Source organism: Thermobia domestica, chromosome 8 (genome assembly GCF_964235325.1).
Source record: "Thermobia domestica chromosome 8, izTheDome1.hap1.1, whole genome shotgun sequence".
Lineage (NCBI taxonomy): Eukaryota > Metazoa > Arthropoda > Insecta > Zygentoma > Lepismatidae > Thermobia > Thermobia domestica.
In genome coordinates this window covers 147557909-147585013 of record NC_137461.1, presented here as the reverse complement: position 1 = coordinate 147585013, position 27105 = coordinate 147557909, and the positions used below count along the sequence as shown (strand labels likewise).

Here is a 27105-nt window from a genome sequence, read left to right as displayed (position 1 = left end):
GACGTTAGGTAAATGACCTCCAAAAAGTCTGAAAAAAATCTGGCGTCTCTTTTTAATCACAAATTGCCACTTTTCCGCACTACTCACCTTAACATTTCGAAAAAATCCTTTTGATACACCCTAGTGTGCAGTATTTATTGATGTAAAAAAACAGTTGATCACGTGTATTTTGAGTTATTGTTGATAGTTTTAAAGAAGACGAGCCTTTAATGGAAATATTGGAGACATATAAGAAAATAACTAACAAGCAAGTGTTAGAACAGTAGAGGAAATGACGGAAAAAATTATAATTGTAAGGAAAGTTCGAGGGAAATAATGTCTCTCGCCAACATTATTTAATATATGTCAAAAGGGATAATGAAGATCATACGTAATCAAGACAATATTTCGGTAGGAGATATAACGATTAGGCGTATACGGTTTGCGGATGATATGCCGTTTGTTGTGGAATCTGAAAATAAAATCAATAAAATGTTAGAAAACTTGAGGAAGAGCTGTGAGAAATGTGAGATGAAAATAAATGTTAGAAAGACAAAAGCCATGGTGACTGCAACGAAGTGGTCCGTGTCAAATATAGACGTAAGAGGGGAGAAACTAGAACACGTGACTAGTTTTCGATTTCTGTATAGTATTATTATTAATAATGCGAAGTGCGAAAGTGAAATAAAATCAAGGACAGGAATGGCGAAAGAAGCCTTTAGGAGGAAGAAAAGTTTGTTGTGTGGAACCTCGAATAAAGTGTTTAGAAAAAGTCTCATAAAGTGTTTCGCTTGGAATGTTATATTGTATAGATTAGAAACATGAGCTTAGACGAAAGTTGTGAAAACCCACAGAAAATGTGAGTATGGAGAAGAATTGAGAGTATTAGCTGGTTCGAGCGGGAAACGAATGAGACGGTGTGAGAAGTGGTAGAGAAGAAAAGAACACTTTAAATATTATTAAACAAAGGAAGAAAACTAGTTTGGACATTAGATAAGAAAAATTGTATCATGAGGGACGTGTTAGAAAGCACGGTATCAGGAAAGAGAAGGAAGGGACAAACGAGGCTACAATTGATGGATGGTACCAAAACAGAAGAATAATACATGAAGATGTAGAGGTTAGCTGGAGAACCCTGGAGCATGGAAGCTACTGAGTTATTGCAAGTGATCTGCCAGTAATGGCAAAATAGCAAAATGGCAAAACAACTATGATGATGATGATGATGATTTTCTACAAAGTAATTTTGTTTTTAACTGTCTCAACACTGATCCTTTAGTTGTAAAATAATGTTATATCTTTCCTAATTGTTCGTGTCATAATACGCACGTATATTTAAAATAAAACTTAACAAAGTAACTTCCAAAACTCACTGAAGACTGTGTATAGCGTAGAAAAGAGATTATTCTAGTGTTTACTAAATTATTTTCAATAAAATTTATTTTAACGTGTAAACTAAACTGAATAAATAAATGATTTTACATTTTCTTTTTACTTAAAATTGTTTAGAAATTAAATCAAAATTATTATACCTTTAAATTGAGCTTTGACTTAGTCTATATAAAATTCAGGAATCCAACTTATAATATAATCAGATAGATATTTTGTTATCATAACCTTGGCCTGCTACATGGTCAGTTAATAATCTAGGATCAATTGGCCCTCTTTCCCTATAGTTCCAGATTATGCAGAAAAATGAAGCGAGAACTACTTTAACACACATATCCAAATCTATCAATTAATCAATCGCATATACGTATAACATAAATCAAATACTTGCTTCATTGGATATAATATCACAATTTTGTTTTTCCTTAAATGCTTGGTTACTCTCGATTACTATGAAGATAAGATCAATTTATTTTTATATTGAGTTAAAATTAGTTACACATGTACGGAAATTAAGTAAAGATGTAATTTCCAAAGTCTTTGTATTATTTTAAAAAATGTAAAAGTATCATTGATTTAAATACTTTAATTTGTTCATAATTCAGAGTGTTTCTTAATTTATAAGATTACGGAAGCTCATATACCTGATAATTTTAGTAACCCTAAATCACATTGTTTTAAATGTTCAATTTCTTCCCACGTTTTCCTTTTTTTAAATCAAAAATCCTGTTCAGAATTTGCACTACTCCTAGATAATACTCATATCATGTGCTCAGTATACATTTGTTTTCAGGGGGATAGAATAAGGTATATGAATACATAATATGCACCATATTTTTTTTAACGGTGGATAAGATTGACAACTAAACCGGGATCCCATTGGAAGCATTTCAAACTTAGGCAAAACTATACTTTCACAAATACAAGCTGAGACCAAATACAGAGGAAAATAGAAAAAATGTATACCAGTAGGGATATTGTAAATGGGTGGACAATGCAACAGTTGGTTAACAAAATTTAAGAACATAAAGGATTCATTTGACGGCACATCTTGGAACCATAAATAACGAGATACCCGAAGGAGGAAAGCAGTCCTTAAAGTAAAGAAGGCCAAGTACATGAAACGCTGAGAAAAACTATTTCAGTTATAAAAGTATAATAGGACAAAACTATACTGGTGTGTTGCACACGATTTAGCAAGATGCCACATACGAACCCAAGACAATGATGCATGATTGGAAGCAATAGATAGAAGTCAATCCTAGCAGCAAGGGCGCCGATCCTGGGGGGCCCGAGTCCCCCAAAGCTCATGTGGGTCTCTTTTGTATTTGTGAATATACGATATTTGGCATAATTTGAGTGTAATTATTTCACATATAGACCTATACCTTCTGCATCTGAATGCCCCCCCCCCTTCCTAATTTACAGAGAAATCGGCGCCCTTGCTACTCAGAGTTGATCAATGGAACTAAACCACTGAATGATAGTGAGAAACGGCGCCTTTTCTGTGCAGAACTTTTCTGTTTCTTGCAGTTATTTTTAAATATAACTTACTTAATAAACTAGTACTTACAAAGGATGACTAAATGTTAAATTTTACATATATACTGTAAGTTTGTATAAAAGTATCCAGTAATAGTACATGTATATTTATTAGATTGTTTCTTTAATTAGTATAGTTTTAGATCACTCGAAGCCATAACATTGACTTGATTATATGTAACAGTGTTAAACACATATATTATATTTAGTTCTCTCCTTTGTTTACTATTACTTTCACACATCTCCTTCGGTTCACTATCAAACAAAAATAAGTAGTTACTCGTAATAATTATATATTCTTCCCTCGATATCAGTGTCTCTGATGTTCCAAATCGGTGCCCAGTCAAATTAACTGAATATTTCCTAGCTTGTTTACTTAAGACCACCAGAAGAATGCAGAGATGGTACGGTACCATCAAATATAGACTTAGATAACTTGATTGCACTTTATTCTATCCTTGTTGCTGAAGGTAGTTAATTATTTCTTCGTTGATTTTCCTTCTATATGTCATAAGCAGATTTTCATATTATAATGTTGCATTTTCCTCAACAGGTCTCGAAGGTCTACAATAGTAATGTATTTTAATTTGTTGAGTGAAGAAGATATAAAACTACTAGCAAAAGAAAGAAAAGAAAATGTAAAACGACTAAATAAAGATCTGGAACATTTGTTGGATTGGATGAGGAAACAGCCTCATTTACCCTCAGACATAGGTAATATCTACAGTTAGATTGTTTGACTATTGTTGGTGTCAAAATACTTTTCCTGTTTTAAATTGAGAGAACTATTATTTACTTTAACAATTACGATATTTGATTTGAACATATCTGATAAAGGAAATACCGTCTATGAATAATATATTAGCTCGTATCTGCATAAAGGCATACAAATAATTTAATACCGTTATCTTCGGGAATAGAAGTTTTCCTACTTGTTTCAAAATTCCCAATAATGGATTACAAAGATTATGATTTATAATTTTATTTCCTTCTTTTAAGCCTAAAACCATTTCTTTTCATGGTTAGTTTCAATTAAAGCATATATTTTGTATTAATAGTATAAACATTATTTGTAACTTATTTTTAATTTTGTTTTGATAATTATCGAACTCTAAATTAAATACTATTTAATAGTATATACAGTTAGTTTTTATTTACAAAATAGAAGACACTATAACGTAATTGCACAATTCAATAGAAATCTATATTTTAGAATTAGATCAAAGAAACAATAGATCAAAATGTCAAAAATAAAACTTTGATTTAATATGATGTGCTAGAAACATATCAAATCACATCTCATAGAAAACAACCCAATATAAACCTATTAGTGGTGAAGGTAATGGCTGATATTAAATTACTTTATGCGTATATTAGGTGTTTTAGTTAGCGCCACACTCTAACACTTTTATTTCTCATGATCCTCCAGGGCAAACCTTGAGTCAGAGTGTATATAAGAATAAAATGCTCATAAATTGAACTCTAGTTGCTTGTTCGAATGTTTGGTAACGAGACTCCCGATTAACTATGTCATATGTAAAGAATATATTGATTGTACTAAAAAACATGAACAACATTACTCTTGTAGTAGAGATTCCAAACTAGTTGAAATAACAGTATGAATACCTACCTAAATTTAATAAAAAATATAGCGTGTGATGTCTCACTTATATTATATTAAGCACTAGTAAAGTTACGGCTTTCGAAATTCGAAGTTAATCTGAAAATCTGTCAGGGTAAATAATGATCTGTACTCTCTGCTGTTTTTATAAATTTTCAATGATCACAATGCGCATTACTATCGAGAAAAAAAAGATAATATGCACGTTCTGTGAAGAGACACTTCAGTGTCTACATGAGAAACGCCTGGATTAAAATCATAGCTGACATATGTCTGGATTCAAAAGAAAAGATGCAGCGTGTTAAGACCGTAAAACTGAGTGTTATATAACGATTCTGTGAAACATACAGGAGTTTGCTCTGTTACTACTAGTGAATCGACCACCTTTTTACCTGACAAATAAATAGCCTATAAATACATTGAGAAAGACAACAGACACAATATACTCTTACAATGAATTCACGTACTTTGACAATTATCACCAATTAACGAAATGACCACATATGTTCTCTGTTATGAAAGCCTATAAAACCACAATTAAATCAAGCTCATTTGCCTTTTAAAGCTTTCCAATAGCGGATAAATGCAACAGACAAGGAATGCTTAATCACATATGGTAAATATATACTACTGCAAGAATTAGACATTTTATCTGTCGAAATGATTTCTTTATATTTTCCCTATAGTCATATATTCTATGCTATTCTAAACAAGTTTATCATGTTTCTTTTTCCTTAGCTCTTGTCAAGTTTACTCCCCTATATCCAAATGGAATTTGATGCAAATCACTTTTGATCTGCCGGATCTACTTTCCCTTCTGCAAAAGGGCAACTTGTTTCTTATTATAAACATTCTATCCCTAACATTTGGGTTTGAGAAGAAAAATGAAATTTCTTACAACATAACACTAGAATGGCGGTTTAAGTCAAAATGAATCATTTCATTCTTCGAAGGTTAAATATATTCACTGTTTCTTATTTATTTTTTTTCGACTTATTTTCGTCGCTTTGTTATACGTCTTATCAGTACGATATATGTATATTTTAAAAATATTTTTTATAATTCCTTCTTGAGATATTGCTATAATGACGAAAGTAGTTATTTTGTCCCATTATTATTTCAACACTAGCTTTTGGATGATATCAGTACTTCAAATTAAAAAAAAAAATAGATCTATAACAATAACATTTAGTGTTGATATTATTATTATTATTATTATTATTTTATTACCCTCTGTTGCCATATATTAGACTTCTCCATTATACATTTTCAGCACACTTAGCTCCAACAGTGTGCAACACTCTACCGCTACACTTCTCTATTATGTTTAGTGATAATAGTGCATTTTAAATCTGGGCACATTTGTATATGGCGCTATTTCGAAATCAAACAAAAAGATTTTTATGCTGAGTTGATGACACTGCTGCATCTATGGCAACTCTGTTCGTCGTTTTTGATAGGGTATTTTGTTCTCATTATATTGTGCAACTTTTTTTGATTGGTTACTTTCATGTAAGTATATAATTTCATTATATATATATATATATATATATATATATATATATATATATATATATATATATATTTCAGATATTCAAATTTTGAAGCCCCGTACCTCCTATCTGTCTGGTCCATAGCACCTTAAATCTTGTTCACTTTCCTTTCTCATGATGCTTTATCAGATGTGCTATTTGGCAATCAGATTTCAGACAGAATTTGTGGGACCTTCCCGGGTGAGAACAAACAGCCTTTGTGATACGGTTGTTTAGCCATAGAGCATAGAATACCAGTATATATTAGTACAGTCAGTCGTTCATCGAATTCTATTCAACTCTGGAGAAATCAGATTTCCGTATTTTGAAATTTTTAACTTCCCCTGCTTACGAGTCTTTATGATGCTAAATATGATTCATGCTTTTTTTAACAAAAAAACATTATACCTCTTGTACAGTATCGAAAAGCATATAACAAACAAAGGTTACTTTTAAATTCTAGCTTCAGAAGAACCTAATGTATTTGGTAAAAGATAATAGTTTCTAAGTAATGGAAACTGAAATCAGTTTTATATATGAAAACAAGAACAAATAAGAGGAGAAAGAGTAAACTCAGCGGTTATATATTGTAATGAACAATACGCTGTTGGTGTTATGATTTTTCCTAATGCTTGATTGCAACCTGCTGCCACATAAAAAACTAAATGGAGCGGTTTTATTGAAGTTTAAAGTTTTACATTCCACAGACAGCTGAATAGGTAGTTTATTCTTTATCAATTATTGTTGTTAATATAGATTTATCCGAATTCCATTGTAAGTTCAACACAGGAAAAGTCTCATTATTGTATATACCATTCCATATATCCAATCTCTCCGTCAAGTGATGAATTTCCACAACAATGCAATGTTTAGTATGTTTAGTATGTTGGAGACAAGTTTAATTCCACTTGACAACGTTACTACCGGTACTGTGTTTAGAGTGATTTAGTCATTTAATGGATTTATGCGATGTTCGTCTGTTGTAAGAATGTATCCAACGTTGATGTCCAAGCACTCTCACTGGTCTCTGAAAAGTTTGCAGGGAGAAATAGGACTGAACCATTTTGCCCGTAATTAACCGGGTTTGTCTCAACGGAGACTTCGATGTCGGAAGATATAGTACACAGTGCTGACAGTCCAATAGAAAACAATCAGTGGAAGCGGGGGATTTCTCGTGAGGTGATAACCCCTTAATTTTCAAGTGATATAATTTGAACAAACTTCTCTAATAATTAAGTGCGTTTGTTTGTCGGAAACAACTATTTTTTACACACATTTTTTATTTTGATTTTCGTTTAAAGTATTTTGTTCTAGAATTTTAGCAAGAATTCTGTGCAAAACAATTTCACTTATTCACATACAATAATATTTTTTCCACTAATGTGTCATTACCTAAATTAATACTCCTATTTATTCAAGCTAATTAGCTACCAATTCTTATCTATTCTAATTTCTACATAGATATAAATGTAATCCGCTGTTTCTTGAGACAATCAAAATTCAGCCTACAGAAAACGAAAAATAAGATCGATACCAACTGTCTCTTCCGAGGAATACTGAAGGAATATTTTGTTTCTAGAGATCCACTCTCTCCTTCAATAGTTGATGCAAGCCAACATCAGTAAGTATTCTATGATACAATCGAAAGTAAAATAATCGATAGTATTTTGAAAATATAAACATAAAATTATATTATAAACAGCTCATCTATTTAGATGAAATTGATATCTAAACATACTCTTATCTAGATTTTCATTATAGTATAAGAGCAATGACAGCATGTACAGTAGTATAGTTAGCCTATTAGAATCGTATTACGAAATGTATTTTCATGAAATATTTAAACTTTTCAATTATATGGTTACTAGTATTAATCACAGAATCAGCAAGATTATAATTTCAATTATATATATTGTTTTTTAGGGAAAATATTTTATGAATATTTTAACATATCTATGCGGTGGAAACTCCTCCACGACATTTATATCTAACTTCTATACTCACAGAAGGGTATTTAAGTCTCAATCCTGTGGGTTAATCATGTATTTTCCAGGATTATAAACTCTCAAGGTGTACGTTTTGTCTTCTATAATATTTTTCAAACGTGATAAATGTACGCATCGAGAGGTGACATAATACTTAACAAAATCGCATGTTCAGGTAAATTTTTAAGAATAGTTTCTGTGAACATTGATTGAAAACAATACTTACTGGTGATTGTTGTTATATTGTGTTAAAGCAAAAACTTGCAGTTTAAGTGAATAAAATAACAGACGTAAGTAAAGTGAAGACAAATTTTAGAAAATAGTATAGTGTAACTTATGTGACTTTTCTTCTGTTAAAAATGTAACTATTTAACTTAGTAGTCCCGTGGCTTGATGATATTTGTGAGGGTCAAATTGTGAGAATATAAAATATTTTTTATTAGAAATTTCTGATTATTTCTACGGCAGTTACATGTTATAAATCATTGTGTAAAACGAATCTCCATGACAAATTATATTTTATCATTAACCTATGACCAATCGTGGTTCTTGATGGTAGCCTCACAGACAAATACTAATTTTTATAGCTGCAAGCTTTGAGAAGGGAACTTCTTAAAGTTTGAGATTGCTGTACACAAAAAAATACACAAGATGAACAAAATTACACAAGATAACTTGTATCGAATTCAATGTGACTTCCCTAATAGTTACCACTTCCTATGACAGTAATTCATATTCTGCCAACGAATAACACAATGTTTCCATGACACTGCTTTTAAACGGAAGTTGCCAGAATCATATTTTTAAAATTTTTGTTTATTTAACCACCTTGCCTTTGATTATTCTCAAGCACAACAAAAAATAGGCTATATACAATCGAGAAACGCACATTCCATGCTTGATATGAACTTCATTAGGTTTTGGAAAATATGCATTTAAACGAATTTTAATAAGATAAGTGTATTTATCGTTTCTCTGTGGTTGAATTCATCCTCTAGCAACTAGGAAGTTTCAAAGAAAGTACACGCTGTTTCATAAAAATTCAGCATCACTATGTAATTATTTAACTTTTGTGGAAGTTAGATTTGAGAAGTAAACCAAACTTACAATGTGTATGATAAACATTTTGCACAAATTCATTGTGGAATATTTAGAATGGAGGGGAAATATTTTCTTATATGTATTTAGAAATTTAATTCCAAATACTTTGCCTAAATCTAGCCCTGTTCATTAATCGGTCGTTTTGTCACAGTTTCTTTCTATCTTCTTTTGCTGACCTCTGAATTGCAGGTACCGAAGCGACACTCGTAGGTGATAGGAGGAAGTCTAGAAAGTGGGTGATTGCTGGGCGTAATCTATTTGTCGAGGTTGCTGTTCACTTACCCTAATCTGTCTATTTGTGATGCAATGTTTTTTTTTTTTTTTTTTTTTGCGTTTTTAGATTAGACCGCAGCACGTCTGTAAAGCGTGCTAAATGTTGAAGTAGACCACTAGATCCTAACGACACGGCTATTGTATAGGAATCCAGAAGACATAGTTCTGCTTTAGAACTGTGACGGACCAGACACTTGACAATCATATTGTACATATTCTATGGGTGACGTTTCACTATTCTGTGTAGAGTAGGAAATCAACAGTACACATCGTTCCAAGAATAATTTTTACATTCTATGATACATACAGCAAAGCAATAGTCTATTGTAATTTAGTTTCTGTAGTTAGTTGTCTGAAGGCAAGATATGGCTTTCACTTACAGGTCCTCGCTTATGGAGCTGTTACAGCTAAGGTTACTATCAATGCCTAGCAGTCGAAATCGTTTGTTGTAAGAAACGGAACCCTACATAATCACACTTGTCTGTTGATTGGTTGAGGTTAAACAATTAAGAAAGACTGTACTCATCCAGAAAGCACCCATTAATGTAGGAGATATCCACTGCATTTTTCTCTTACGTCCAGTATTGAACCCTTTAGGGTAAGGCAGTTCTTCGTAAAGGAATACCTTTTCCTCAAAGCATGCCAGCGACAGAGCTCACATACTAATTGTAGTTTGAGGTGCTTACTGTTTGTGTTAATGGAAACCGACGAAAGAACACATGTTTCTAAATCCAGCGTTCAGCAGATGACGTATACAACATCTTCACACTTACTACTACTTTTGAGTTTAAAGCTAAATTTGTACCACGCATTACGTTCATCCATAGCTATGCAAATGTCTGAAATTCTGTGGTACACGCATTTTATACCTATTATCCGGTTTTAGTTGCTTATGCTATTCAATTATACATTGCTCTCCCATGTGTATCACCTTCACGACACTATGCCCTGCACATGTACTAATTCCCAGTAAGAGAATCTGAACGCTCACAACCAATACTGCGGTCCGGTGACAGGCAGCGATATTTTATGTTACCGACTTTAATGTTGTATCCTAGATTGCGTACCAAATTTGTTTGAGATTTTCTAAGGGCAGCACCCTAATCTATCTAGTTTGCCTCAAATAGTTTACTTAAGAATTTTAAATTTTAGAAACGTGCTTGTGAATTGATGCAAAATTAACTTGAGTGTCTTTCCTGTTCTATCAAAGCCTCTATATTTGAAATTGGTGAAGGTTCAAGATTAAATTCTGTGAAGTTCGAAGCTGATATTGTACAATTTTGATCAAAATTATCATAGATATCTGCAATGCCTTTTTTCGATATTGCATCGGCTGTATTCGAGATTGGTCAAGGTTAGCGGTCAATGTTACCCATGTTTCTGGATGATGGTCTTCAATATATATTTCTCAAGAGTGGTTTAATTAAATTTAAACAAAATTAGCATAAAAGTCTAAATGGATTCCGCAATTTTCTGCCCAAATATTATTAAGCCTTGACAAAGTCAGCTAAAATATTTAAGCAAGAGGAAAAATAGAATCACTTGAAATTTATTCATCAAGGCCATGATGGTCAAAATGACCCATTATATTTATTTGTTTATAGGTCAATAACGGCTTAACCGATTTTGAATAATGTTATTATTATGATTGTTGTATATGCATGGCCAAATTTAGCCAGTTAGGATAATGGAATGAAGACTGGTTTGCTTATTCCTAATAACAAAATTCATGATGTCATTATTTAGAATATCAAATTTTATTCAAATATTTGAAACCTAAATTATGACAGGGTAATTTTTCCAAGGTTACACTTACACTTACAAATTTAGACTGAACTTTCGGTTAAAGTCATTGCTGATGTACTTAAATGGTTTTGCAAAATTTTAGTTGCAGTGGAACAATGTTAAAGAATAAATATTATTCAAGCTAAAACTAGACGCTGAAGTTAGTTTTTGTTTTTCAGCTATGGTTAAATTGAATTTGGTTAAATTGAGTATTTTTCCAAATTCAGGTGAATTTTGTTCAAGTAAAAATCAAATTTGAGTTAGGTCGTAAACGACTCTTAATGTTAAATTTTATTCATGTATGCTGACTGGAGTTGAGGATTGATCAATAAAAGGAATTGTAAGAGCAGAAATCATGTCAAAAATTTCAGTAACCACAGTTTTCTGCTCAAAAGGGTTTAACCGCGGGAAAGAAAAGCGAGATCAGCCGTCGAAGCGTTATTTCCTCTCTCATGTGATTTGTATATGGTATGGGTTTATCAACTTTATTAATAATTACAACAAGCGAAGAAAGTTGTACTAGAAAATGAAAGAAAATTAAATTTAAAAAAATGTTTAAACTCTTTCAACGCCTTAAAATAATTAAAACAACTAAAGCCAACCAGCAAATATGATATTATCATGTTCCTAACTGGACGAACACATTTGCTTATTTATAAATATACTATTGCGTAATTGTGTTTGAGTTCAATCTTATTTTTTATTCGAATTCGTTTTTACCAGTTATACCCATATATACAAAAGCCGACTGTGGTTCTAACTTCATATATTATGAAGACAAGTTATTCAATACGGTAACATACTAACAAAATAATAATAATTTAGTCGGCCATAAAATTTCTTGCATAAACCTTAAACATGACCACAATAATATGTTTGTATGTAATATGTATGTATATAGACTCTATGTTGAGTTATCAATATGTTCAAATTTTTAAAGAAGACTTTTTTGTTTACTTTTAGTATGTAAAAACCACTCTCCTTCACAAGAAGTCATGCCCCCCCCCCGGAAGAACTTGTTGCTTGTATCACTGCTGCCAACTTTTCACGACAGAAGTAAACTTGAAAGAGACAAGTGAACACTATTACTATCTATTAAGAATCAACTATTATAGTAGCTTACACAAAGAACACTCACTTTAGTAATATTTTAAATTATTCTAAATTATTCTTTTCCTCTTATTTATAGATTTCTATTTCCTTGCCCCAAGTTAACTCCAGATGGTTACCGCGTCATAGTACTAAACTTCGCAATTGATCCAGAAATATTTAATTTTGATGCTATGATCAAAAGGCACACACTGGGGTTCGATATTATGTACAAAGAAGATTGTGATCGCGTAGGATCCATTTACATAGTGGACGGGGCTGAAGTTAAATTAGGGCACATTCTAAGGATGAACGTCCCTAAAATCAAGAAGTTCGTAGATTGTTTCTTGGTAAGTGATTTATTCGAAGAATATGTTACTCGAAGAAGAAACATAAAAATTGTTTAGTTGTTCAAACAAATTTTCTGTTTAATTTATATTGCTCAAACAAAAATTTTATTTGATTATTACTACTACTTTTGTGCTCTGTATTTAGCCTTACCTCTTTATGTTTTCCTGCTATGTTTTTAAACATTATTTCCAGGTACACTTATTTCATACAGTAAACAAATTTAGTTTCTAGTCCAGAGTCATTACTTCCTCGTTTATATACAAGTTGTCTCTTTACTAGACAACGTAAATGTAATCGGGGACTCTCTTCAGAATCGTTTAGAAAGCACGTTTTGAAAGACATTTAGATTTGTTTCTTGTACAAAATTTCAAACTTCAATATAAAGCTATTTGTTTCATTTGAGTGTCAAATGATATAACTTCAAAATTGAAATTCTTCAGGAGAGGACTTTGGAGTTCAATATTTTATGAAATAATCATGTTTATTTTATGGTTACAACCAGATACTTAATTACTAACCGTCTTCTCGAATGTTGTTAGTGAAAAATTCTCTTCATGGAATTACACATGATATATTGAAGTTTAACTTTCTCTACTCAGTTTTTATTTTTTATTTGGAATTACACTACTTGACATCTAAGCAGTTCATTTCTCAAAACTGGTTTACCCTTGTAGGTGCATCTTTAACAAATTTAAAAAGAAATACTAAATATAAACTACACTCCAAGTCTCATGTTTCTGAACCATACATTTCTAGATCGAAATTACACCGATACAATATAGAGCATAGAGTTTAAATATTGCTGTCCAGGGAGAAATACAGCAACGAATTGGCAGAAAAGAAGTTCAGTGAGGTGGACAATAGTGTCATTGTGCGACAGGTTAAAGTTGATCTCCTATTAACTTTGCCAAAAGTACAAAAAGCATTAGAACGTGTTACAGGAAAAGTGGTATGCAGGCAATCCGTCGAACTTCACACAAAGATGATTAGCACTTTTGAATTCCTGCTGTCAGATAAGACTATTATATGATTGACTCCTCGAGAATTCATAGAAAGTAGCAAATATGAACGTTGACAATAATATGGTCAATACATTAACCGCAGTAAAACATGGCGTGGTTCAACTATGATTTAGAGGTCCTTCCGGTCAGAAGGGGTTGAACAAATTCAATTTATTTATGATTGGACAACATCACGTATCAAGATATTCTTCTAAATAATGTGAAGGAAAGCAGAGAAAAATTGGACATTGTACCAACTTCATTCCAACGTTATGACAACCTTAAATAAATAGCAACTAAAAACAGAGAATGGTTAATTTAAAATAATTCCAAATAATTGCGTACTCTTCTATAGTCTACTGCTATAGAACATTTACAGGTTTATGTAGTATATTCCACAAATGTTGCTTCGAAAGAAGACGTATAGTGACGGAAGAATGATCTAATATCACCCATACCATACACTCCTCATGGCTGATTAGTGTTGCCCACTGGACGAGATGTGACAAAAGTTTCGTTTGACAAACGAGAAACATTCCTTTCAATAGAAATATATACACTTTTCGGGATAACACAATACTCTTACGCCACACTTTCCAGACGAGACAGCCCCAACACTAGCGTCTTGTGGGTAACTCTATCCATGATGTATGAATGGTATCTACCAAAGCCTCAGACTACGATGTAAGGCAAAAGACTCCAACATAAAGTCTTCCTTTCCTTTACGCATTTCTCCTTACGTTAAACAACATCCACAGATAATTTATGAATAATAATACAACTACAATTTGCCAATTTTAATATAATTGTGTACACATTTTATATGATAAGGTTAATATTTTTCCTTTTATCTGCAATAAGAAAACTGTGGCGAAAATGCATTTCCCTCATTTTAACTACCTCAATTGGACTATTTCTATATGAAATTCATGTGTATCACTAAAATGTGATTTAATGTGAATATTATCAAATTAGACTCTCAGAAATCGGAACACTGCTTTCAGTATTTTTCGATACTTTAATTAATACGATAGATTTTGAACACTCAGTTATTTGGGCCATTCTCTAGTGGTGTGTGAGCTAATAACGACCAACATTTTGGGTAGAAATAATACCAATTTCGATATGTATCAAACGTTTCCTCTCTTATTACCTTTTCCTCGGCAATATATTAATCAAAATAATTTTCTGGTTAACGCTTTATACTTTCCGTTCCCTGTAATTAGTTCTGGCGCTCTTGATATAACTTTATTATATAATTAAATCTTCAAAATATTAGAATTCTACCTTTGGTTTTGTAATACATTCCACCGATAAGTATTTTTAGTTGTCTGAGTATTGTTGTATTTCCAGGAGACAGTTGAGAACGTAACAGATATCTTAAAATGAGTATCTGGGAGAAGCACAAAGAAATTCCTTTCTTAAATATTAATCAATATGCAAGTCATACCTGCAAAGTTATTCCACATTCGTATAACGATTTGAGTCGAAACCCAAGTGATAGCGACAAGTACATTTTGCAGTGGAAGACAGAATCGTAAGCCCAGTAAGTCAGATATAACTAGTTCAAAGTGGGATACATTTCCGATTTTTAAAGTGGGAAAATTTTAAATTACAAACAATCACTTATAGTTCATAACATTTATTTAAGATGAGATATATGTTCGTACACTAAACTTAAACTTATTATTCCAAATAGGCTACATCTAGGCATCCTTGTCACGTTTAAATTTACATACATTAAGAATGTAATTAAATATATTTTGTAGTATGAATTCCATCTATTAGTTCATAATTTATGCCCCAGTCAGTACTTTACGCAAGGCGAAATTACTTACGTGATCATGATTAATTTATAAACTTCGAATTAATATCGAAAATTTGTTTTGGAATAAATATCCTGCAATACACTACACAATTGATCCACATAATAATGTTGGTGAACAAAATCTTCGTTTGCATGAGTATTAAATTTATTTCCTGCAAAATATGTATGCTATTGTAAGAATAGCATAGGATATGATAGTGAAAATTGGGGCCGCAGTGGATCAATGGTAAACCCAAAAGTCGTAAAACGTTCACCTCTCGTGCGCGGGGTTCTTGGTTCGACTCCAGCCTTTGTTAGATTGTCGTGAACAAACACTGCGTTCATGGATTTTCTTCGGTTTCTTGCATTTTCTTCAACTGTCTCCATTCCACTGTTTCATTTATTCTCATCATCACCATCTCTTTTAGACAGTATTGCTTAACGATGGGACATAAAACTAGAATATTTTATTTCACTTCACTTTTATAGGGAAGATTCAGAAAGAGATTACACTCACTCTTGTGATAGTCTTTATATAATCGAGTCTTTATTCTCCTCTTCCTCCTTACTTTTTTTTTTTTTTTTTACGGTAGCCGTATGAACTTTCATTTTCCTTATAACAACAATTATGTCAGTGCTTTTAAAATTCATAAGTTAATATTGTGAATAAGAAAATGTGTGTTTAATGAGGATGATAGCTGGTTAGATTGGAGTTTAGTGTCCCTTTTAGCACCAAGACTATATAAGATGTGAACCTGTAGTTTCAAGTGGAATAAGAGCCACTGTAATAGTTAAAATTTCAATATTCTTCCACCAAGAATTGAACCCATGACCCCGTGTTCATAGGCATGAGCGTAACTACTAGATAAGCGAGGTTTGCAATATTTGCATTGTTTCACTGGCTATTGTGAAGCTATAATGTATTGTTTGAATGATAAAACTAGAATTTCAAATATTTGAAGCGCTTAATATCTATTTCATCAGTAATCTTTGTTATAATGGTAAACTGTTGAAAGTTTCTGGAAATGGATTAACATACTTCCAGAGTTACATAGAAAGTGCAACACAGTTTTCCAACGTAGCCTAGTACGGCACTCTTGTTATGTAATGTGGGAATGCAAGAAACAAACTGCTTTTATTTGATTTTAATGTAATGCTCAGGATCAACTAAATTTAATTTACTCAAATTCCTTCCTGCACTAATGGCATATATTTAAAACTTTATATATGAATCACTCAGTAATGTCGTTCTAAAATAAAAACATTATTTTACATTAACATTTAGAAACATTATTTAAAAACATTATGACGGATACTTTTATTGCTAATATTTTTACCATTTTAACATATTTATTAATCAATCATTATGGATTTGAATAAAAATCAATGTAAACTTTAACATTTAAGGCCCTTTTGAATGTGTTGTTTTATTCTTACAATATATTTACACGTTTCTGATCAGATAATAATACCTCTTACTTTTAATCAGTACTGATATTATTATTATTATTATTATTATTATTATTATTATTATTATTATTATTATTATTATTATTATTATTATTATTATTATTATTATTATTATTTTAACAGCAGGGATATCCAGAGAGGTTTAAACATTTTATTGGCATAAATGTGCACCCTATGGCCATGAAAATGGCGTGGATGTTTATTCCATGTCTACCAGAGAAACATAAGAAGAAGGTGAGTATTTGGTATCATTTATTTTCTTCTATTTATGAGCTCTTGGAAGTCCTGCTATATGTTTGAAAGTTGCATCATCCTTTAGAAGAAAACAATCTAGGAAATAGCGAACTAGGTATGGAAGTGCTATACTAATGGGAATGGTCTAAGAGTTATTATTTAATTTCCAATTTATTGTCCAACAATACTTTAATAATAATAATAATAATAATAATAATAATAATAATAATAATAATAAAATAATAATAATAATAATAATAATAATAATATATGACATTGTGTTAACAGAACTGTTATCATCCATATGAGGCCTGCTGTGAACTGATGAAGACATCTTAGTTTAGAAGGCAGACAACGTGTAGTGTTGATGGCAAAGTCTTATGTGGATGAGTATAAAACGATATATTTTATTGAGTGTTTTACTAGGAATATTATATATCCAAATATATATGGAATATATTCGTTCCACTCAAAATGAGTTGTATTATTGAATATAATAATCTATGTACACTATCTATACTAGGGATGGGCAAAACCGATTTTTATAAAAATTGGAAGAAGTTTCAAAAAAACCGTAATCCGAAAAACCGACATTTTGGTATCTCCGAAAGAGGTTTCGGTTTCTTTCAAAATCTGTTCGCTTTTCTCGGAAACTATAAACCCAAAACTGTTTCGGAAAACTCATAAAACTATTTCTGTGGAAACGGAATCGGTTTCCGGAGAACAACGGAACACTAATCTGGTAAGAAATAGAACCAGTTTTAAAAAACTTGAAAACTGAACGGGTTTTACAGAAAACCAAAATTGGTTTCGGCAAAAAAAGAAGAAGAAAAGCTTTTCGAATTAAAAAAAACGTTTTTTTTTATTTATTTTTTTGCCCACCACTAACCTGTAGATATAACTTATACATTTACCAACCGGAAAAACATAGTTGAATATCATCTGAACGATTGAAACCCTGTGAGAATCACATACACTTTTGTGATAATTAAGAAAAACGAAGTAAATAATTTCCTCTCGTGTACATAACAATTTAGTCTTCGCAATTTTATACGTATATAAACTTTTATGGTATATTTGTGTCTCTTTTACTTTTACATCCAAGAGTTGAAACTGAGAACTAAGGAACTATTCTAATGTATTAGTTATACTTAAGTGGTAAATATTCTTATTTTGTGACTCTAATTTTGGTCTTGATATAGGTGACTTAATACCTTCGAGAAAGGTTCATTATTATACGTATTAAGTATTCTACCTACATAACGTATTAATTCAGATACAAATATTGGTTGAGTTTATATATTGCGCGTTTTTATAAAATAGGATTATATACAAAGTGTGATAGTGAATAAATACCTTGAGATGAATGAAAAATAATTTCCTATGTCTGCTGTTATTTGTATGTTTTCAATAAAATCAAGAAGTTGTAGAAATTGGAAATTTGGCTAAGTATTTTGTCTCACAAGGAAAGCTATCCAACTTCTCGACGAGTATCGCATTGAAACTTGCACAAGTGGAAGGACATATTAAAAGAAGGAAATATGCTTATTCTTATGATTCGCAACGTCGTGGAACCGGAACTAGAATGGTCGTTCTCCCATAGCCCCTGAAAGTTATGTACTCTGGTTATACATGCCAGAGTGTGATACACTGGAACGTGTTTTCTCACTAAGACAAATATTGGAAACTCAAGATGATAACAGTCGGTGGTGATTGGGATTTCTAGTACGTCATTAATGCGAATCGATGTCAAATGGAACGCGATACGATACACCGATCGTAAGTTCCAAACGAACACGTTTACCCGGTGGAGAAAAGGGACACACTAAAACCACAACGCAAAAATGGCTTTCTATGATTATTATTATTATTATTATTATTATTATTATTATTATTATTAGTAGTAGTAGTAGTAGTAGTAGTAGTAGTAGTAGTAGTAGAATAATAAGCATTATTAATATGAGCAGTATGATGAGTAAAAATAATAACAATGAAAAGAAGAAGACATCAAATATATTTTTGGGTCCGTTCAGTTACGAAGGACTTCGGCCCGCCTTGAGTGTCCTCTCGCACTACTATAAAGGTTTTAAAATCCACAGACAACTATACCCCAGCCGGAATTCGAAGTCGAGACCCTTGAATCGTTGGCTTGACGCTTCAACCAACACGAACATGATGTCGGCAATAAGATGAAGAAGACGACAAAAAATAAAATAATAATAATAATAATAATAATAATAATAATAATAATAATAATAATCCTATACCAATTTTACCCGACCTTCATATTATTACATCTTCTTGCCAGCAACCCCCTTATAATTTTTGGCTTGCAATAAGCTTGTGTCTGATTTTTAATATACCTATTACAGAGGTATCACTATATACGTCTATTTCTATATAGTAGAATTCATTTCTTGTATTTAGTGTATACAGTAACTTCCCTAAAAGCGAATGTATTAAAACCAAATTGGACCCGTTCATTCATATTACAAACATGGAATCCTACCCGTTATACTATTTCAAAATGGAGGCCGTTTGAAAATTTTAAAACTTCATATCTCGCTTAATTTTGGGTCATATGATAAAAAAAAAGGGCATTTGCATTCTTTTGGTATTTCAATATGCAGTTCTTAATAGTTTCATATCGTAACTCTTTCATTTAAATGGATTTTTAACCAACTCTGCATCTGTTGAAAATGTTTAGTAGACCATTTTTATTTTCTTGACAGTATGTATACAAATATGTAAAAATTGTCTATCAGAACAAAATTCAAAATGATTATTATTTAAAAATATTTTCGGTATTAGATTCTAATTATATTTCTCTTTCGTTTATCTTCGCGACCCCCAGGATGAGAAATCGTGTCCTATATTATTTCTTCTTCTTGCAGACCTCGTGTTCGTGTGGGTTGAGGCGACAAGCCAGCGACTCAAGGGTCCCGAATTCGAATTCCGGATGGGCTATGGTTGTTTGTGGATTATAAATCCTTTATAGCAGTGCGAGAGGACACTCAAGACTGGCCGAAGTCCTTGGTTACTTAACGGGCCCAACAATACATTTGTTGTCTTCTTCATCTATATTATTATTTTACTCACCATACTGCTCATATTAATAATGCTAATCATACTACTACTACTCGTAATAATAATAATAGTCATACTGATAACAATAATAATAATCATAGAAAGCCATTTTTGCGTTGTAGTTTTAGCGTGTCCCTTTTTTCCATCATGTAAACGTGTTCGTTTGGAACTTACGATCGGTGTATCGTATTGTGTTCCTTTTGACATCGGTTCGCGTTAAGGACGTACTAGAAATTCCAACCCCCATCGACTGTTATCATCTTGAGTTTGCAATATTTGTCTTCGTGAGAAAACACGTTCCAGTGTATCACATTCTGGCATGTATAACCAGAGTACATAAGTTTCATGGGTTATGGGAGAACGATAATTCTACTTCCGGTTCCACGACGTTGCGAATCGTAAAAATAAGCATAATTCCATTTTTCAATATGCCCTTCCACTTGTGCAAGATTCAATGCGATACTCATCGAGGAGTTGGATAGCTATCCTTGTCAGTAGTCATACTAACTTTCTAGTGGATATCACTTATTATCTTTGGTATGGTGAATTAGAAAGTATAATAAGTTAACAGCGAAACTAGTCAAAATGTTTGTCTGGCATCTAGAACACAGATCCCGCCATGTATTTAAAATCTCTGACAGTGAGATGTAAAGATAAATATACTCTCTCGGGTAGTTCTTTTCTTCAAATAATGAAATTAAATAATATAATAGGTCAACAATGACTTAAAAGCAAATTAGTGCTTTTTATTCAGAATGTATTAGAAATAACTCAACAGCTTCCACTCCTTATAGACAAAACTAGCGTTATTATTGTGTTTGCAAATCTTGAAGCTATATGCAGACAATGCCGTTTTCAAATAGACTCTGGTAAACTTCAAGCAGCATTAGAGTGGTTGCTTGCAGACAATCCGTTATATAGAGACATTGTGGCAACAATTTCCTCTTATTACAGCATAGATGAAATCGTTCATGTACTTCAAGCTCCATTCGATCAAAATGTTTAAAGGGCAGTATTCGTGCAAACCAATTACCATGCTGCAATTTTGAGAGGCACAATGCACCAGGGCCATCCTTTTTTTAATGAGAACTCGCGTCATAAACAATGTTCTGCCATAGTTGGAATCTCAATCATTTCGATTAACGTAACTGATATTCCAACCTAGACTAGAGGTGACAGTGATCTTATTCTTCTAGCCGGAGATAGATCCTATTTATAAAGTAAAAAGATTATACTGTTGAAGATTACTTGATGGCGACAGAGGTATCCAGAAATTTTAAGTGTAATAACGAAAGCTTGTTAGTTGGTGTTTTAGAAGACACCTGTATAAACGGGCATATTGTCAACGATAATTCTGGTGATAACTATACAAATCTATTCAATGGAGTAAGTGTGTTTCTTGAATCATTTACAGGTAGTATACTAACATATAACTCTCAATCTGTCGTTGTAATGAAAACTTTAGTTATGATTCGGTTTATTATAAGTTATGTAACTCGTTTTGCGTAGACCTCAGGGATTTATTGCTACTTCAAGTGAAACTACATGTTGTATCATATTTACTAACATTGAAATATTAATGCTACAATGAAATGAAACTTGAGGGTACGCAGAAATAAAAATAATATTATGACTCACGTTTTACTCATTTACATCCATAAATATCAATAGGACTGACGAGTTATATCAAACTTCTAATGTCAAGAGACACGAAACCTATAAAATGATACTATATCCGACATTTGCAATAGAGAAAGCACTTCTATTCGAGACCATTGTGATGTCCATCCCAAAAGTAGGTATATGTTGAGAGCAGCAGATAATATAGCTACTGATGTCAATTCTGTTAATAACTTTAATACTTATAATGAGAATAATACAAAAATTGCCAATATTCCTCTAAACTTCGAGAAAAAAGAGTGGAAGAATTAGCGTGGTATTACTTGTTTTCAGATGTCCGAAAAAGATTTGTGAAAATTGGGATATTCCTAGGAAGTAGCCACATTGAGTAACCAAGCAGCCACTTCAAGAAGTAGGGCATGCATCTGAGATAAATGTTTTACAAAACATATATGGGGATGATATTATTGTGAAATTCAAGAGAACGTGGCTGTTCCAGGTATGGTCGACTATCGTCTCCGGAGTAATAGCAAAAGGTTTAATTTAGAACCAAAAAAATGTTTGATAAAATCGGCGCTATTGTTGAGAAAGACATAAGAATACGAAAAAAACGGAGCAAACATTGGTGTTCGTAATAGGTATTGGATACGGTAAAACCTTTGTTCTAACACTGTAGAATTTCTTATATGTTGTTAAGAATCTATTGTCAAACAACCGGGAAAGAAAAATGTAAAAATTTACTTCGATTACCATTGTCATTACAAGTCAAACATCAGGCCAAACCCTATACTCAGTCTTTAATTTAATGGTAGGAAAGGGTTGACCTGTACCATACAAAGCTTTAACAGGTCATAGTTTAGAAGCGAGGAAGAAAATGGCGACATTAAATGGCTTATGATCGACGAAATCTCTATGTTGCCATATAAGCTATTATGTGTCATACAACTGCATTTACAAGAGCTTAAACTTTGTATATCTTTATTTGGTGGAGTACAAGTTTTGAGTTTTGTTGATTTAATGCAAATGCCACTACTCCATGGTCATTGGTGGTTTGTTAGGAATGGTACCGAGACCGAGACTAGTCTCGGTCTCGTCTCGGTATCGTCTCGAATTATCGAGACGAGACCGAGACTGAGACGGCCTTTAATATATCGAGACGAGACCGAGACGGCCTTTTATATACCGAGACAAGACCGAGACGTAGCTCTATAAATCGAGACGAGACCGAGACGAGACTTAGGTCAGTCTCGAAAGTCTCGGTCTCGTCTCGAATATTGATATAGATAGCTATTAAGATTGCCCTTTACTCAACATTTGTGTTCGTTGCTGTGTTAGATAATATTGGAACGGTTGACTAATGTTCAGTGGCGTATTTAGGGGGTGGCTATCGTACTCAAGCTCCTCCCTAAATAAATTTGTGATCAATTTTTCGCATTACACGTACAACACAAATGTTTCTTACTCGTTCTCAAGCATCTCCCGAAACAAAATACTCTCTCTCTCTCTGTCACTCTCAATATATATATATATATATATATATATATATATATATATATATATATATATATATATATATATATATATATATATACCAGCGGATCCAGGATATGATCGAGGAGGGACTAAACCATAGTTTGGCATTTTATCCAGTGTAAAGAAGTAGGATTGAAGCCCATTTTATACAGTGTATACCAGAGCGTCAAGTGAAGCTATAACTCCTTTAACCCTCCCCTTGGATCATCGCCTGTATATCTTATCTAATATAAGTAAAAGCAAGAGTTTGTTTGTCTGTGTGTCTGTGCGCCTGTCTGTCTGACTGCCTGTGTGCGGCCTGGGGACCAGACGAGAGTCCAAGAGTTACCAAATTTGGGTGTCGGATATCATGACCCAGGCCTCAGACCAAGAATAAGCATTTTTTTTTAATTTCGAACCAGGGGGTCTCGGGGAAGCGTTTACCGGGACATGTAAAAGTAGTAGAAAATGACCGATATTAGTGTCGAGTTCATAGTTTTCGCTATTGCTGAGATCAATGGTGACACTTCCATTAGTGATGACTTTCAAATTCAGCTACTAGTGCATGCGGGCCGGGGTTCACCTGCGGGGAGGGGTACCGAGACATGTAAAAATAATACAAAATTACCGATATTAGTGTCAAATACATAGTATTCACGTTCGCTGAGATCAATGGTGAAACTCCGATTGCATTAACCTCCAAATTCACCGAATTCGTCTGCGGGCCGGAGTTCACAGGAAGGTCACCGAGACATGTAAAAGTAATCCAAATGACTGATATTAGTGTCAAATGTATAGTTTTTGCGGTCGCTGAGATCAATGGTGTAACTTTCATTAGCGATAGCTTTCAAATTCAGCTACCAGTGCATGCGGGCCGGGGTTCACCTGCTAAGGAGGGGAAGTACCGAGACATGTAAAAATAATACAAAATGACCGATATTATTGTCAAATACATATTTTTCGCGGTTGCAGAGATAGTGATACTCCCACAGGCCTTGACTTCCAAATACTGGTCCCATGAGAAAAATGCTGAATTGTTTTTAACATGCTGTGTGAAATATGAAACGGGAAATTCTTCTAGATACTCTGCAATATGACTAGATAAATAAGCAGTGTTGCCAACGCAACATAAAGTTGTAATTTCTCAAATTGCACTACGTATGGTATTACGTATTTCTGTTCAGTTAATTGAGTTTAACGTCCTTTCAGCTGCGAGGCTATATGAGACTGAACCTACTGATTAAAGTGGAATCCAAACTACATGAGCTCCCGCCGGGAATTGAACTTAGGTATCTCACGCCAAAGGCTAAGCGCTCAGCCACGAAAGAGCTCTACATATTTCCAATTTAGATATTAAATAAAACCACAAAAGCACATATATTATTCTGTGTAACAAAGGACAATACATATCACTAACATCAACATTTTGGAGATCTCTAATAACTCAAATGGCAGGGACATTATAACATTAGTGTTCGGTAGTTTTAATTACAACAAGTCGCAGTTACATTATTTTAAGCAGTGTTGCGAACTTAAATAAATTGCTAAATATTATTATAAATATAGTGCAAATAACGTAGTTAAACTGCAAAATATTTTAAAATTACTCGTAATTTGTTATATGGTGCAAGAATGTTTTCAAAACACGATGTTTTTCATAGTCTCTGGGCTACTTATAACATTAATGTCAAAGTATCCGTTCCAGCAATACATGTAAAAGCAAATTATAACTGAAATTAAATGAACTGGTAACTTTTCAGTAACACTAATTGTTTTCTCTAAGCCTTAGGCCTGGTGTATTTTTTAAAGATTAAAACAGTACTTTATTAAAATTTTAATTACACCCTAACTGCATTTCATTTGTTATAGTTTGACCACCGACCACCTCAAACTCGATTCATACCACATAGCTATATGCAATTATTCAAGGACTTACAGTTAGTAATATTCATTGTGTTGATTTTTGATTTGTTTTGTTTTAGTTTAACGTCTCACAGTTATGCTAGAGCAGCTAAAGGAGACGTGGAGTTACTGATCATAGTGAAATCCGAAAACTTCGGTCTTTGAACTTTACCGCCACCGCGAATCGAACTCGGGACCATGCGAACCAAAATCAAGCGTGCTAGCTACTAGAGCAAATGCGAGTCCTTACATTGTGTTGATTTAAATAATTGAGTCACTGTTGCCAGATCCGAAGATCAAAAAGTAACGTGTCTGTGCTCCAAAAGTAGAGGATATGAAGTATTTGTAGCCCAAAAATATAGAAATGAATTATTTGGCAACTAATGACTGGTACTAATGAAACCATTTTAACATGGGCTAGAAAATGTGCTGGGCATATTGCAAGAATAAATTATGATCGATGGACGAAGACAGTTCTATATTGCATACCACGTGCCAAAAACAGCCTAGGAAATGACTGCATACCAGAAATACTGACAAAATCACTAACCACTGGGGAGTAACCTGGAAAATAATTACCCAAGATAGATAGTTGTAGAGAAAACTTGGGAAGACTTCATCCAGCAGTCTATTGATAATGGTTGATTATGATGATGGTGATTATTTTATATCGAGACCTAAGAGGTAAACTAAACCAAGCCATAATTTCGTAATTTTACAGGAGAAGCGAAAAACCGGTTCCTCAACTAAGATCTATAGTACTGTTTTTCAAACTATACTAACAAGTGTAAGTAGTTACAAAGTAGTAGGATGCTTTTAGACTTACATCATTACACCACTAGAAAGAACATAGTCTATTAGAAAAGTATTCTAACTTAATTTGACCAAAAAGTAACAGCATAGTCTACCACTAATGTTCAGATATATTATATATATATATATATATATATATATATATATATATATATATATATATATATATACTGTATAAATTTACTAGGTAAGGTAGGGTAAAATTAGATCCAAAATTTAACGAAAGTCGTACAGCGAAAAATAATATTTTTCACTAGTTAATACTTCATGTTGTTGCAAAACTACGAAAATTAATACAAAGAAAAACTAGAAAGTTAAGAATCACTTGTTTTGGCGGGAGAGAGAAAATAGACATAGATAACTCGAATTACCTATTACTTATATAAAATGAATGTTTATGTTTCGCAAGTAATTTTTAATCAATATAAAATTTCAACATAATGAACGCACGATTGGTTTTCTCGAGTAAAGATCACACGCACCGCTAAGTGCTTAGGAATAAGCTTAATCTATGTTACGGCAGTGGATATATACTTATGTAATATATTACAACTTTAGAAACTTGTATAAGAAACAGAATGTACTTTAATTTAGACACAAACTATGCGAAACATCTGACTTTGAATCTAATTTGTTTCGTGATCCAACTCGAGACCACACATAGCAAAGATGAGTGCCGTAGCTCCCACCACAAAGTTCAGGAAGTTCGTGTTACAAGGTGGCAATTAAACACGTAGATGTGAAACGGTAATAAAGCATTTGATCAATTTTAAACAAAATATGTTGTAGTAATAATTTGTCCTATTTGTTAAGATAATGAACGTTATATTCTGATTTTAAAATGACAGTCAAAGCAGAATGTGTTGGATAATAAATGAGAAACTGTAAAATTTCGATTTCGGTAAGATTAAATACATTTTTGCTGCTATGTGTTGCGTTATCCGTTAGGAGGTATTGAACAATTCTGATTCAAAGGAAGGAAATAAACTACTATATAGTACTGAAGTTAATT

At 32.6% G+C, this 27105-nt stretch overlaps 1 protein-coding gene across 1 annotated transcript in view; it reads left to right on the top strand.

Moving 5' to 3' along the window:
• Nucleotides 1–3467: 3467 nt before the first annotated feature.
• LOC145693269 (retinol-binding protein pinta-like) overlaps nt 3468–27105 on the top strand; it is a 41115-nt gene continuing 17477 nt past the window's right edge. The window contains exons 1-4 of the mRNA XM_081769111.1: nt 3468–3624; nt 7525–7684; nt 12397–12646; nt 17049–17159. Coding sequence (XP_081625237.1) covers nt 3486–3624; nt 7525–7684; nt 12397–12646; nt 17049–17159 — 660 coding nt within the window. The 5' untranslated portion in view covers nt 3468–3485. The remainder of the gene's footprint in view (nt 3625–7524; nt 7685–12396; nt 12647–17048; nt 17160–27105) is intronic.